Genomic DNA, 14156 nt, shown 5'->3' on the forward strand with positions numbered 1-14156 from the left:
GTTGAGTATTTTTGTTGTTTATCATGTCCTATGAAAAACAAAACAAAACAAAAAACTCCCCTTTTTAACACTGTATCGTATATTGTCATTTGTGGATCACACTGTGATCATGCTTTACGTTTGACGACGTGATAGACAGATGTGTTGTCTGTTTGTTAGCATAGCATTGTTTTGTGCTGTCCAATCTTTCTCATCGCATTCAGTTGCAGCTCACAACTCAGATAACACCTCATTTGTCTTACCGTGGTGCTGCAGATCCAGTAGCCGTGCAGGAGTATTTCCTTCCAGTATCACTGAAGAGACAGAAGCCATTCTGACTAAAGGCCTGTTCACACCAAGAATGATAACTATAAAGATAACTGTATTAGTGTCCACACCAGCGGACGGTTTCGTCTGTTTATTCTAAGAGCACACTCGTCTGCCGCTTTAAATTCTTGAGCTCATTATAGCAGGATTGATTCTGATTGGCTGGAAAGAATATTTCTGAAAGCGATTCCGACGTTATCACTTCTCTGTGCCTTTATCGTTCTTGGTGTGAACAGGCCTTAAGAATCGGTTCTCAATTCCTGTCCCCGGACGCACACACATACACTTGCATCTGCTCAAAGAGGCTCGGAGATTGAGAGAGTCTAAGACTCTGGCCGCGCCGTGGAGTCCTTTTCATCCAGCGCTTTCACATGTTTTCACCGCTACTTTCACTGACTCCTCGCAGTCTCATTCACACAGGAAGCGGATTCCTTCCACGCCGTCCAATCGGCACGTCGGCCCTGACCCCGGCGTAGAGCGGCTCCCTCTTATTGGCCGGCTAATTGCTGGAGTCAGACTGTCTTTCCTTTGTTTAACATTTTGCAGGAGTCCTGGAAGCAGTTGAAACATATTCCCTCCCCCTGCACGTTATGCAATAGCCCTACAAAAATATTTAGACCTGGTCTTTTTATACGCTGACATTAATGAATATTACATACTCCTGTCCAAAGTGCAATAAAGATTCCAGTTTCCTCTCGACACGCAGTCCAAGAGGCTGAATTGTAATTTGAGCGAGGAATTATAATGACATGTCTGAGTTTGTAGAAATTCCTTTGCGCCTGCCAGGGCCGGGAAGGGACCGGGGCCGTTACAGTACAGTATATCTTTGTTTATGTGTGACGGCTTTTTCCGAAACATTTCTTTTCCGTTTCGTCGTACTTTCCTTGCTTATCTTCTCATCATTCACAGCATGTAAATAGCTCACGGTTGTTGGAGCAGCGTGGAGGGCATTTCTTACTCTCAGATCTCCTTCATATGCCGTAAGACGTACGGCATAGTGGTAGCGGTGAGGCGCACGCGTACGTCATCCCTCCTCCAAAACAACCTGCCATGAGTCTGTAGGCGCAGTTCGGGTTTTTAAAAAGCCTTTCTGTGTGTGTGTTTGTCATGGTGCCAATGTTTACCTGGGCTGTGCAGGAAGTACATTTAATGTGGAATGCACCAAATAGTGATTCTTGATTGAAATACTAAACACATTGTCTGAATGTTTGACCTTTGATCAAACCTTTGATTAGATTAGATTAGATGAGATTAGATTAGATGAGATTAAATTCAGTTTTATTGTCATTGTGCAGAGTACATTACAGAGCCGATGAAATGCAGGATTACTTACCAGTTCTGTTACTATTATAATACAGTGCCCTCCACAAATATTGGCACCCTTGGTAAATATGAGCAAAGGCAGCTATGGAAATAAATCTGCATTGTTTATCCTTTTGATCCTTCATTAAAAATAATCACAAAATTCTAATTTTTAAAGTGAATCATTAAAGTAAAAGGATAAAAAGTGGGGGGAAAATCTCATTATGAAATAAATGTTTTCTCTAGTTCACGTTGGCCACAATTATTGGCACCCAAGTCCTTTTCCCAAGATAACAGCTCTGAATTTTCTCCTATAATCCCTGGTGAGTTTGGAGAACATCTAACAAGAGATCAGAGACCATTCCTTCATACAGAATCTCTCCAGATCCTTCTGATTCCCAGTTCCATGTTGGTGCTTCTCCTCTTCAGTTCACACCACTCATTCAAGGGTTCAGGTCCGGGAACTGGGACAGCCATGGCAGAAGCTTAATTTTGTCCTCAGTGACACATTTTTGTGTATGTTTTGGATCATTGTCCTGATGGAATATCTAACACGGCCCATTATAATATTTCTAACAGCGGCAGTCAGGTTTAGTTTTTTTTTTTTTTTTTTTTTTATTTCTTAGTATTTGATAGAATCCATGATGCCATGTATCTAAACAAGATGTCCAGGATCTCTGGCAGAAAAATAGGCCCAGAACATTAAAGATCCAGCAGTTTATTTATAGGGGTCATCGGATGCTAAATTCACTTTTACATGTTGTTTGAACGTTAATGTGTGTTGGCAGTGTATGTACAAATCTACCCTATAATGATAAAAATCCATGCAGTGGTTTTTAATTAATCTGTAAAAATAATATCCCCTTTTTCAAATCGAGCCATTCTCAAATGCCTGTCGTTGTGGCGTCACATCAACAGAGGCCGCTCCCACGATAGTTGATTGACATGAGTGTCTTACCTCAGACCAGCTGTCAGAGTCCATCCTCTTTGTTTCAATGCCGGAGCAGGGATGTAAGTTAGACAAGAATATCTCTGATTGAGCGATTGAGGTGTTGCATTGCTGGATGTAATAATGAACGTTGTGGTCGTCATTTACTCCCGACATCTGAGCTGCTGAAGATGCAGTAGATTACATTTGTTTGTGAAGGAAACTACATATATCCATCTGTGTTCGCACTAATCATTCATGATCCAGCAGAAGAGAGTATAAGGGGTTTTTTTATGAATCTTTGCGATCACCTTTCCTAATAAAGTACTAGTTAGCAAGTTTAGTGGCTAAATGCGGCTAAATGCGGCTAATGTAAACAGACACGTCTATCCACACAGAGAAGAGAGGGGCGGGGCGAGCAGAGCTCATTTGCATTTAAGGCAGCCTCAACCAGAATGAGATGATTTTTGTAGAGTTGGTTTTGGCAAGGTAAAAAGGGTGTTGTTTTACACAACCATTGAGAATTTTTAACGAAAGTATATTGGAGACTGTTCATTAAGACCCTAAAGAATCATATCAACTTGTGGAAAATGGGCATCCGATGGCCCCTTTAAATGTGAGCATGGGGTACTTTTTATCCCTGTTTACACCAAACCCAACTTGAGTGTTTGCTGCCGAAAAGCTCTTTTTTAAGTTTCATCTGACCATAGAAGTCAGTCCCGTTTGAAGTTCTAGTCGTATCTGACAACTAAATATGCTGGAGTTTGTTTTTGGATGAGCCAGCAGGATTTCTCTTGAAACCCTCCTAAACAACATGTGGTGATATAGGGGCTATTTGAATTTTTTTTTGGCTTTCTGGCCCCAAGACTCAACTAATCTCTGCAATTCTCCAGCTGTGAACCTTGGAGAGTCTTTGGCCACTCAAAGTCTCCTCCTCACCGTCCATTATGACGACACAGACACACGTCCTCTTCTAGGCAGATTTGTAACATCTTTAGTTGATTGTAACTTCTTAATTATTGCCCTGATGGTGGAAATGGGGATTTCCAATGCTTTAGCTCTTTTCTTACTTTCTATTGTGTGAAGCTCAGCAATCTTGTTCTGCACGTCAGAACTATATTCTTTGGTTTTACTCCTTGTGATGGACAATTAAGGGAATTTGGCCTTGTGTTCCTCATATTTAAAATCCTGTGCAACAGGAAGTTATGTCTGGACAGTTTAATGCTCCTAGCTCCACCCTGGTGTGCTAAAAAATGTAAATATGAATGGGAACATATTTCAGAGACATTTTACTCATAAGAATTTCTAGGGGTGCCAATAATTGTGACCAACGTGAACTAGAGAAAAACATTTATTTCATAATGAGTTCCCCTGTGAATTTTTTGAATGAAAGATAAAAAGGATAAACAGTGCAGATTTATTTCCACAGCTGCCTTTGCTCATATTTACCAAGGGTGCCAATATTTGTGGAATATACCAAAATACAAGCTCCAGCAATGTTTTCTTTAAATAAATTGATGAAACTACACATGTGTTATGCATATGGACGTGTTGATCAGTGTAGTACTTTTCTGAAACATAATGATTTTTAGTATAATTACACAGTTTGGGATCAGTATGATTTTTTATCTTTTTTAAAGAAGCCTCTTTTGCTCATCAAGGCTGCATTTATTTGATTAAAAAAAAAAAAATACGGTGAAAACTGTAATACTGTAAAACATAATTAAAATAAATAAAAAAAAAACATTTAAGAACTTTAATACTGTACTATTTTATTATACTTTAAAATGCAGTATACTTAAAAAAAGGGAAAAACTAAAACTACAATTTTTTATTTATTTATTTTATTTTTTTCCCATTTTATGTTGGTGTGAACTATAAACATGTTGACATAAATTTATGCACATAAACACTTCATTTTCCAAAAAGCTGTAATTTACAGTGAAGTCTTTAAAGTGGAGCTTAACAACATGAAGCAGGTTTACAAGATGGAGATGATAAAGCTAACGCGTGTAACTTCAGCTTTGTGAGAGAAAAACCTAAAATTAAAAATTAATGAAACGTTTCCTGAACACTCCCCTCATTTGACACTGGTCAAACAGCATCACAGTGTTTATATTCTCAGAGGAATCAGCCTACTAAGGGCTTAATTCTAGTTGCCTCTGCATAATTAACTGAAATAGTCTTTTGCATCCTCTTAGATTCTCTTAATCTGTTTGATTACGTCATTAATTGATCTTTACCAGACATCTCTACCATATGTACATCAAGCTACTACTACATATATAGTAAAAATGTCAATTTGGTGTAAAGCTGCTCTTTTAAATTTGAATTGAATTGAATTGAATTAGATTCTTCTGCTCTTTTCTGCTCTCTTGTTTCATGGCTTTTCTCGTGCCTCCCTCCTGCAGTAAGGTTCAAGCACGCATGGCCTTCTCCTCTTACCTTCACCGTGTGCAGCTGCGTCTGCTGGCCGAGAGCAGAGCCAACAGGAGCCCAGCCTGGACACAGAAGGAACACGATCAGATGGTAAAACGCGTCTGGTTTTATTGAAATATCTCTTTCACATACAGTACCTGACAAAAATTATTACAGTTAGTTCACCACATAAATGGCATCATTTAAAGTGGCGGGTCTTTTATGATTATGATATTTCATGGTTAAACGCAGTTGCTCAAACCCAAAATAAAATAATGTATTTTGTTATATAAGTTTCTCAAGTAGACTCAAGTATTTACATTTATGCATTTGGCAGATGTTTTTTTCGTTTTTCAAAGAAACTGCATTAAAGGTGTACATTTTTTTTAAAATCAGTTTATGCTTGTTCATAAAACATGCATTAACCCATGATTTTGTGAGCTGGTTACTGCTTGAGTTTCATAAAAAGTGTGTATTATGAGTGTTATGTGTTTTCCATTTTGTGAAAAAATGTATTTAAAAAGCAGTTATATGCAGTGCGAAGTATTTATGTAAAGTAATGTTACATTAATGTTCACTAATATTTGTTTTATTTTATTTTATATTTTTTAAATAAATTATTAGTGTTTTTTTTTTTTTTAGTGTTTTTTGTCAGTTTGACCCACACCATAAAAATGGTACCCAGTATTTGAGTCTAATATAAGGTATAATCACTCATGATATTCTAAACCCATTTCACTGACTTTCTTTGGTAAAATATAAAATAAAATTCAGCCATTTTCCATAGTCAATTTATACTGCCAGTCCCCAAAAAGGACAAAAACAATTGCACTCTTCTGATATATGATATTGTCTATATGAGTCATACGACCCCGATATAAGATGTTATTCCCTGAATAGCTTCCCATCCTCTGCAGCTTCTAAATGTCATTATTGCAATGCATTAAAAATATATATATAAGTAAAAACACCCACAAATAAGATTTCAGAGACAAAACAATGACAAAAAGACAAGCAAAATGACAAGACAAAAAAACAAACAAACAATGCAAGCACCTTATAAAGGTGTCTTGTTCAGAGGCACTGTGATGATTGGGGAACATTCAAATTTATTACCTCATATTTTTACCAACTGATCTATAATAACCCCACAATGCATGTTTGTAAGTCTTTCATAAGTGATTTTGGATTAAAGTCTGCACAATGCATGAATGTAAACATTTGCTTTATCATAGCAGTACACATGTACATCAAATCAATCTAGCAAACATGTAAATTATGGCTTTTCTTCTGTAGAAAACCTGATTAATTTGAGGTCAAATTGGGGTTGACACTGACACTTTATGAGACAGTTGATCATCCTCACGGACATGTTTGTTATAGTTTTAGAGAAATTTGAACATTTGTGCAGCTTTGATGCTGGTCTAATGTGTCCATTTTATGTCCTACTTTATTAATATGAGTGCTAAAGGCTGTGCACTGATGACTGTGTGTTTCTACAGGAGCTGGTTGTTCGCTTTCTAAAGAGAGCCAGCAGTAACCTGCGTCAGGACGTGTGTCTGGAGGATCCCAGCCCTCAGCTGAGTCTGCCGGACCGCCAGCGCATCCTCTCCAATCAGCTTGGCAACTTCATACAGCTCTATAACGAGGTTAGTGGATAGTACAGCAGAACGATGATTAAAATCAAGTAACAAGTGAAAATTAGAAAACAGCCGTTTGTCAGTACAGACTTTGAATGTGTTGGCTTGACCAAAGCTGAAATAGTTTGAAGGTTCGTTTGAAGCTTTTATAGGCTCTGTGCAGTTCCCTCTGGCATTTTGGCAGAGGTTTGAAGCTTATATAAGCTTTCAGTAGTTTGAAAACTGTTAGAAATGCCTTGCTGTCTGGTTTGGGTTTGGGATGGTTGCTAGGGTGCTGCTTAAACGGTTGCTAAGATCTTCTAAACCATTGATAACTTTGTCATTTCAAATTCGTTGTTTGATGCAGTTTACAATGGATTTTTTTTTTTTTTGCAATCAAGATACAGTTTGACACAGGCTTTGTAAAGAGACTTAATTTAATAAATTTAATAATGATGCAGTGCCAACAGCTCCAACAGACCTGACAGTCATGTCGCAACACACGAGCATGAGTAAACATGTTAATTCTAACGCCTTACCTATTACAGGCTGATTTTGGTGTATTTCACTTTTCACTAAAATGATTAACTCAAGTCAGATCAAATCACCTTTATTTATATAGCGCTTTCAGATTGTCAGAACAGCTTTACAGTATTAAACAGGAAAATAGTGTGTTGGTAATACAAGAAGATATTAGTAGACACTCATTTTATTTTCAGTTAAAGGCAGTTCATCATTGATTCAGTGATGTCATCATCCAGCTCAGTTCAGTTCAAATAGTATCTGTGCAGTTAGATTGACAGTTTTGCCAGAAATCAGGTGTCCCCATCTAAGCAAGCCAAAGGCTTGGAACCAAAACTCTATCAGTGACAGAAATGGAGAGAGAGAAAAAAGAAAAAAAAAAAAAAACCTTGGGAGAATCCAGGATCATCTCCTGGGAGCCAGTTCTCCTCTGGCCAGCCCTTACCAAAAAGAAGTATACTTTAAGTTTATTTCATTAAGTATACTCAAGTAAAGTTCAAGTATATTTTAAGTATACTTTATGTGATAAGTATACAAACATCAGTGTACTAGTAGTATACTTGAAAGTATACTATTTCAGTACTCCTTGGGACTAAATTGGCCCAATTTCTAGTATATAGAAGTATACTTTTAAGTATACTTTAAGTATAACAGTAGTAAACTTTTAGTACACAACTAGTTTACAACTGCAACTGAACTTATGGATATACTGATAGTTTACTAATTTAATACTTGTAGAATTTTTAGTACACTTTGAAGTATAGTCTCAGTAAACTACTAGATTAGTAGTTTTATACTGCAAGTATACTTATAGTTTTCTTTAAGTGAATATTACATCATACTTTAAGTATACTACTATGTCCCTATTTAGGTTATCTTGTTATGAATATCTGAATATATAAAACATCAGCAGAAAGAACAGGGTATCTGGTTGTATACAAAAAAAAATGCATTCTTTTTTTATAAACACTTGAATGTGAGTTTCATAAGAAAGAAAGAAAGAAAGAGAAAAAAACAACATTTTGAACAAAAAGCTGAAAAAAAGACTGAACTGGATTCAGAATGATAATCAAAATGTAGATGGAGTCGATCAACACCCCAAAGCTTGACAGTCATTATTACTGCTTCATGGGTCGACATTTTATTCCATAACGTTACAGTTTTGACACTGTTTTATGTCTGATGATCGTGTTAGATTACATGTGGAAGCATCTATTGTTTCGGTTTCTTCTTCACTTGTGTTTTGGAAATTCTGTACAGAAGATATGTAATAGCGCCCCCTACCGTGTAACAATGAAAACATGGATTCTCAAAGCATAATATAGCTTATATATCTTCAGACTCTTTCTAAGTATAAGTCAAGTATACTTAAATGTCACTTAATATATGAAAAGTTCAGATGCAAAACCAGCTAAAAGCCATCTCGGTCAAAAATGAGATAATGATACTGAGTGAATGCTCTTGACACATAGTACACATCCATCAAATACTTTTACTTCAAACTCGCTAAATTCCAGCCTCAGCCCAATCAGAAGTACCAGTGCTTACATAAAACCTATACAAAGTAGCCAGAAACAAATGCTTATTTTAAAGAAGTACGTCAGATGGATTTAGCTGGTTTTGCATCTGAACTCTTCATATATACTTATATATATACTTAAACTTATTTCTGAGAAGTACACAAAAAGTAGACTGAAAGTATACTTTTGTATTTTTAGTTTAAAAGAAGTATACTAATAGCACTCTTGAATAAACTTCTTTTTCATAAGGCCAGACGAAACCAGCATGGCGTGGTTTAATTCCAGGCTGCAACACTGGTCAGAATCATGCCGGTGACGAGGTCTTCACTGGGGATCTGTTTCTGGGGCTCATCTAGTTGTCATGGTCTCCGCTGACATTCAGGGCTGTAGAAGTTTAAACTGACAGAGTGTGTCTGCCTCCTCAACAATGTTAGGTGGCTTGTTCCGGAATTTGGGTGCTAGATAGGAAAATGATCTGCCACCTGCAGTTGATTTTGATATTCTAGGTATTATCAAATGGCCAGAGTTTTGAGAACGCAGCGGACGTGAAGGACTATAATGTGATAAGAGCTCGCTCAAGTACAGAAGAGCTAAACCATTCAGAGCTTTCATTAGCAAGATTTTAAAATCTATTTGATGTTTTATAGGAAGCCATAGCCATGTGATGACAGAACCGGGCTAATATGTTTCTACTTCCTGGTTCTAGTAAGAACTCTAGCAGCTGCATTTTGGACCAGCTGGAGTTTGTTTATTAAGTGTGCAGAAAATCCACCCAATAAAGTCATAAATGCATGAAACATTTCTACATTTGTCATTGAAGTTGTAACTTAGATATATTTTTGGGATAGAAAAATGCAGTTTTACAAATGCTAGAAATGTGGTTTTCAAAGGAAAGATTGTGGTGAAATAGTACACCCAGATTCCTAACTCATGATGAAGATCAACTCTTATAAATTTCTATTGTTAGGTTTTCTGTTGAGGTGATTTTATCCTGCTGTTTGCAGTTCAGTATGTGTAGTGGCTTTAAAGCAATGTTTTGTCACAATCAGCTTTCAGTAATAATTGCCTGATAATCTCTTGTGTTTTAATAGAAACATGACTGATTGTAATTGATAGAGGGACTGGACAAAATAATGTGAACAGATGTGAAGACTTTTATTTACCTTTTCATTGTCTATATACTGTAGGTTGTATGCAAGTATAGTAGTTACTCAGACAAGACAGGGCAGGTTACTTTTGGTATGAAACGAAGTCTCAGCTTTCAAATTTTGTCATTTTATAAGAAATTTGAACAATAAATAAGATTTTGTGGCTCTTTAATGTCGTGACAGATTGCTGTAGGGCAGGGATCCTCAAATCTGGCCCATGAGATCCACTTTCCTGCAGAGTTTAGCCCTTAACCCTAATCAAACACACCTGAGCTTGCTAATCAATGTCTTCAGGATCATTAGACAATCACAGAACTAATATTTTAATATTCACCTTAATATTCCCCTTGAAGAGCCTGCTTCCACAAAAAAACAATCACAGAAAATGAGCTGTAATAACCAAACTTCAAGCACAGATACCAATGCTAAAATGTGGAAAACATGGAGCAGTGATGGAGCAATGAATTTGTTCTGGACCACTGGAGCACCAAGATTAACTTCACCATCTGCTCTGGCCAGACAAATCACTTGGGGCCAGTTGCATAAAAGGTTTAGGCTAGTCTTAAAAATTAGTCATCTAATTTCTTTCTATAAGTCTGGTCAAAATGTGTAAAATTCGGTTGCATAAAAACTTAGATTAGTCTAAGTTGAATCCAAAATATATGACTGATTACCCCTTAGTTAACTGCTAGTTGGTCAAACTAGTTCTTAAGACACTGTCTTGACATAGAGGCTAAGTTTATGCAACTGGCCCCTGATCTGAATATTATCAGACCGGCAGTTTTGGCGAGTGAGAAGCCGATTCCCTCTTTCAACATCTCTGAAGCAACTGTCAGATGTTCTGAATGGTGGTAAACACCGTGATAAAGAAATATTGCCAGGTGTTTGCATGTATTTAATACTACACTATAAAACTCTACATGTTGCACTGTTTACTTTGACAGTTATAACTGTGCATGCAGTTATACTTAAAACATCAAGACAACATGAGCCTAAAACTGAGAGTTGAAATCAGAGGGCCAAAAACAAGATAGGAAATGACCAGTTATTTCCAAATTATGACTGTGTTTGTAACATTAAAAGTGGACCTCAGGGAACATTATAAAGTCAAACAAATGCAGTGCATGACCTCTTTAAGTCAGCTTTGTTTAATAACCCTCAGGAAACCAAGCAAATGGTGGAGAGTTTGGACAAGATTCCAGATGAGGATCGCTGCATTAACTCCAATGTTTTCCAGGAGTTTATTCTGGAGGCCAGGTTGGTGTGATGCATGTACAGCGCATCGCTTTAGTGGGACAGATACAGTGGCCATGTTCTCAGTGGCCATTTTTGCTTGTTCTTCTAGTGAAAGTGACTTGGAGGAAGTCCTCACATTCTACACACAGAAGAATAAGTCTGCCAGCGTGTTTCTGGGCACGAAGTGTGGCGGCAGCAGAGTCGAGAGGAACAGCGAGGAGAACACAGAGAGTGAGTGACATTTCCTCATGTTTTATATAGCACATGCCATCTCATCAGCCGTGCATGAAATATGACACAATACACGTCATAAAAGTATGTTTCAGTAACAGATGGTGCTCTTAAAGGAACAGTTCCCTCAAAAATGAAAGTTCTCTCATTATTTACTCTCCTCCATGTCATTCCAAACCCATAGAACTTTGGCTGCTCCTCAAAACACAAATTACGATTTTTTTATGACCTTTCTGGATCTTTTAAGTTTTGGTTACATGGACTTTCAGTGGAGGCCCAGAAACCTCTCAGGTTTCATTGCAAATATGTTAATTTGTGTTTTGAAGATTAACCAAAGACTTATGGGTTTGGAACGATATAAGTAAAATCTCTTTAATTTCAGTATTTTAGAGGTTTTTTGTGTATTGCATGTAACAGAACAAGTATGAATGTTTAAAATTTACTCGTGATTTCTGAGAACAAAATACTTCTACGTTTTTTTTCCAGAGAAAAATAATTTGTAAAATATATATGAAAGTGAACAGAGCCCAAAATGTATTGTGACCTTAAAGGATCACGCCATTATTTTTGAAAATAGGCTCATTTTCAAAGAGTTTCAATATTTTTCCTACTGAAAACTCTTTTGTAGTTACATTGTGTACTAAGACAAATGACAATTTGCGATTTTCTCGGCTGATATGGTCCTAATGATATTACGCCACGCCTGAAAAACCACCTGCTTGCACAGGGAGACTATTTTCAGGCGCTGCGTAATATCATTGCGCCTGCTCCATCCATGGTACGGCAGCAAAGTTCCTTGATTATTACGCCGGAATGAGAGTATAGTTCCTAGCCATATCGGCCTAGAAAATCGCAACTTTTCGTTTTTCGTCCATCTTTGTACACAGTGTAACTTCAGAAGAGTCAAGTTTTAAATAGGAAAAATATCAAAACTCTGTGGTCATTTTTTGAGCGAGATGCTAACGGTCTAATCAGATTCAATGATCTATGCTAAGCTATGCTAAAAGGGCTACCGCCAGACCCGGAGGTTGGCTAAATTGATTAGAAAACGGTAAAGCTCAACTATTTAACTCTAGGGGAGTTGGAAAATATGCCTATTTGTGTTTTTACCAACATAACATAGTACTGTAAACATATACTAACTTTAATTTGTGAAAGTGTTGTATGACTGCTTAAATTATAATTAATAGTGCAGTGATTTGAAGCAATTCCCCATAAAGTAAGCTTGTAATCAGTAACGCTAATACATTTTTTTGATTCTGTAAGGATTGGTTAATGTTGATGATAGAGTTGAGCACGCTATGGCAATGTGCAATACTTTCCTTTGTGTCCTACACACACTCTCCAGGTATGCAGGAGATGTTTGTCTTTCAGGATGCAATAATTGACTGGTAATAACAAGCTCATGTACTTTCTGTCTGATGAAGCAGCTGCATGTATCAACATGGACAACTCTAATGGTTTAGACAACACAAATGCAGTCAGCAAGACCCAAAACACAGACAGCGCTGCAGCTCAAACAGGAGACCAGGGCCAAAGTAATTTAACCCGAAGCACAGAAAACTGTAGTGAACCTAAACGTAGTAACAAAATCAAATGCAACTCGTTGCAAAATGGACACTTTCAAAGCAAAAGCCAAAATGGAGACTGCACCAATATTGAAGTGCCACCCAATGCTTCGACTGCCGTGGACACTGAATCAAGAGCGTCACAAGATGGGACAAGCAGGACTCAGACTGCTGCTGTCAGAAGCAAGAAAACTCTGTTAAAAACGGGCGGCGATCAGCCGTACGCTGCAGCTCTAGAGTGTGAACAGATTGTCTTACAGCACTGCCTTCCGCCGCCTTACATCCAGCCGCCGCCACATCCATTGGCCAACAGCTCGTCCAGCGTCACGCCGCCGTCTGTGTGTGTCACGTGGGCCTCTGCACGCAACCAATCTATTAAACCAACAGCTGCCCAACAGATCAATCCAACCTCTGTGAACACTTTCGTCCCTAGAGCCACACACATCTCCATCCAGAGATCATCACGGCCGTCCTCCGCAGGATACGGTAATCTGACCAGTATATACACTCAAAAAAGTCAGTGTTTACTAAAGAAGTCCACTTCCAAAACAAAGATTCACATATAATGTACTCACCCCCTTGTCATCCAAGATGTTCATGTCTTTCTTTCTTCAGTCATAAAGAAATTGTTTGTTGAAGAAAACATTTCAGGATTTTTCTCCATATAATCAACTGATATGGTGCCCCGATTTCAAAATGCAGTTTAAATGTGGCTTCAAACGATCACAAATGCGGTTGTAAATGATCCCACCTGAGGAAGAAGGGTGAAAAAAAAAAAAAGGCTGAAATCTAGTGAAATGATCGGTTATTTTCATTAAATAAAATTAAATCTCAAACGCTTGTCTTGTCTTGCTCTGCCTGAACTCTGTTACATCACTGCAGAAGTATCAACACAGTCTTTGCAAAGTGAACATGCAAAGAAGATCAAACACTCATAACAAAATGGGTAAAACAGCGATATAGTACGACTTTGAAGTTGAGGGAGAACATGAGATGGGAGTTTTTTGACATACACTAACTGACGTGAACCGGAACCAAAACAGCCCAGGCAGAGTAAGACAAGACGAGTGTTTGACATTAAAAAGTATATCAATTGTATTATTTTTATTTAAATAACCAATCGTAACACTAGATAAATCCCTTCTTCCTCGGCTGGGATCATTTTACAACTGCATTTGGGATCGTCTGAAGCCGCATTTAAACTGCATTTTGGAAGTTCAAAATCGGGGCACCATATCAGTCCTTTATATAGAGAAAAAAGTGTTTTCCTCAAAAAACATAATTTCTTTACAACTGAAGAAGGAAAGACATGAACATCTTGGATGATAAGGGGGTGAGTAAATTATTTGTAAATTGTT

At 37.5% G+C, this 14156-nt stretch overlaps 1 protein-coding gene across 2 annotated transcripts in view; it reads left to right on the top strand.

Moving 5' to 3' along the window:
* ttll5 (tubulin tyrosine ligase-like family, member 5) overlaps window positions 1–14156 on the top strand; it is a 123163-nt gene that overhangs the window by 58631 nt on the left and 50376 nt on the right. The window contains exons 22-26 of one of the 2 annotated variants that reach the window (XM_051133351.1): window positions 4948–5065; window positions 6457–6603; window positions 10926–11020; window positions 11109–11230; window positions 12658–13284. In XM_051133351.1, the coding sequence (XP_050989308.1) occupies window positions 4948–5065; window positions 6457–6603; window positions 10926–11020; window positions 11109–11230; window positions 12658–13284 (1109 nt within the window). The remainder of the gene's footprint in view (window positions 1–4947; window positions 5066–6456; window positions 6604–10925; window positions 11021–11108; window positions 11231–12657; window positions 13285–14156) is intronic. The other variant, XM_051133352.1, reaches the window with a different exon arrangement.

The sequence above is a fragment of the Labeo rohita genome, chromosome 17 (genome assembly GCF_022985175.1).
Source record: "Labeo rohita strain BAU-BD-2019 chromosome 17, IGBB_LRoh.1.0, whole genome shotgun sequence".
Classification (NCBI taxonomy): Eukaryota; Metazoa; Chordata; class Actinopteri; order Cypriniformes; family Cyprinidae; genus Labeo; species Labeo rohita.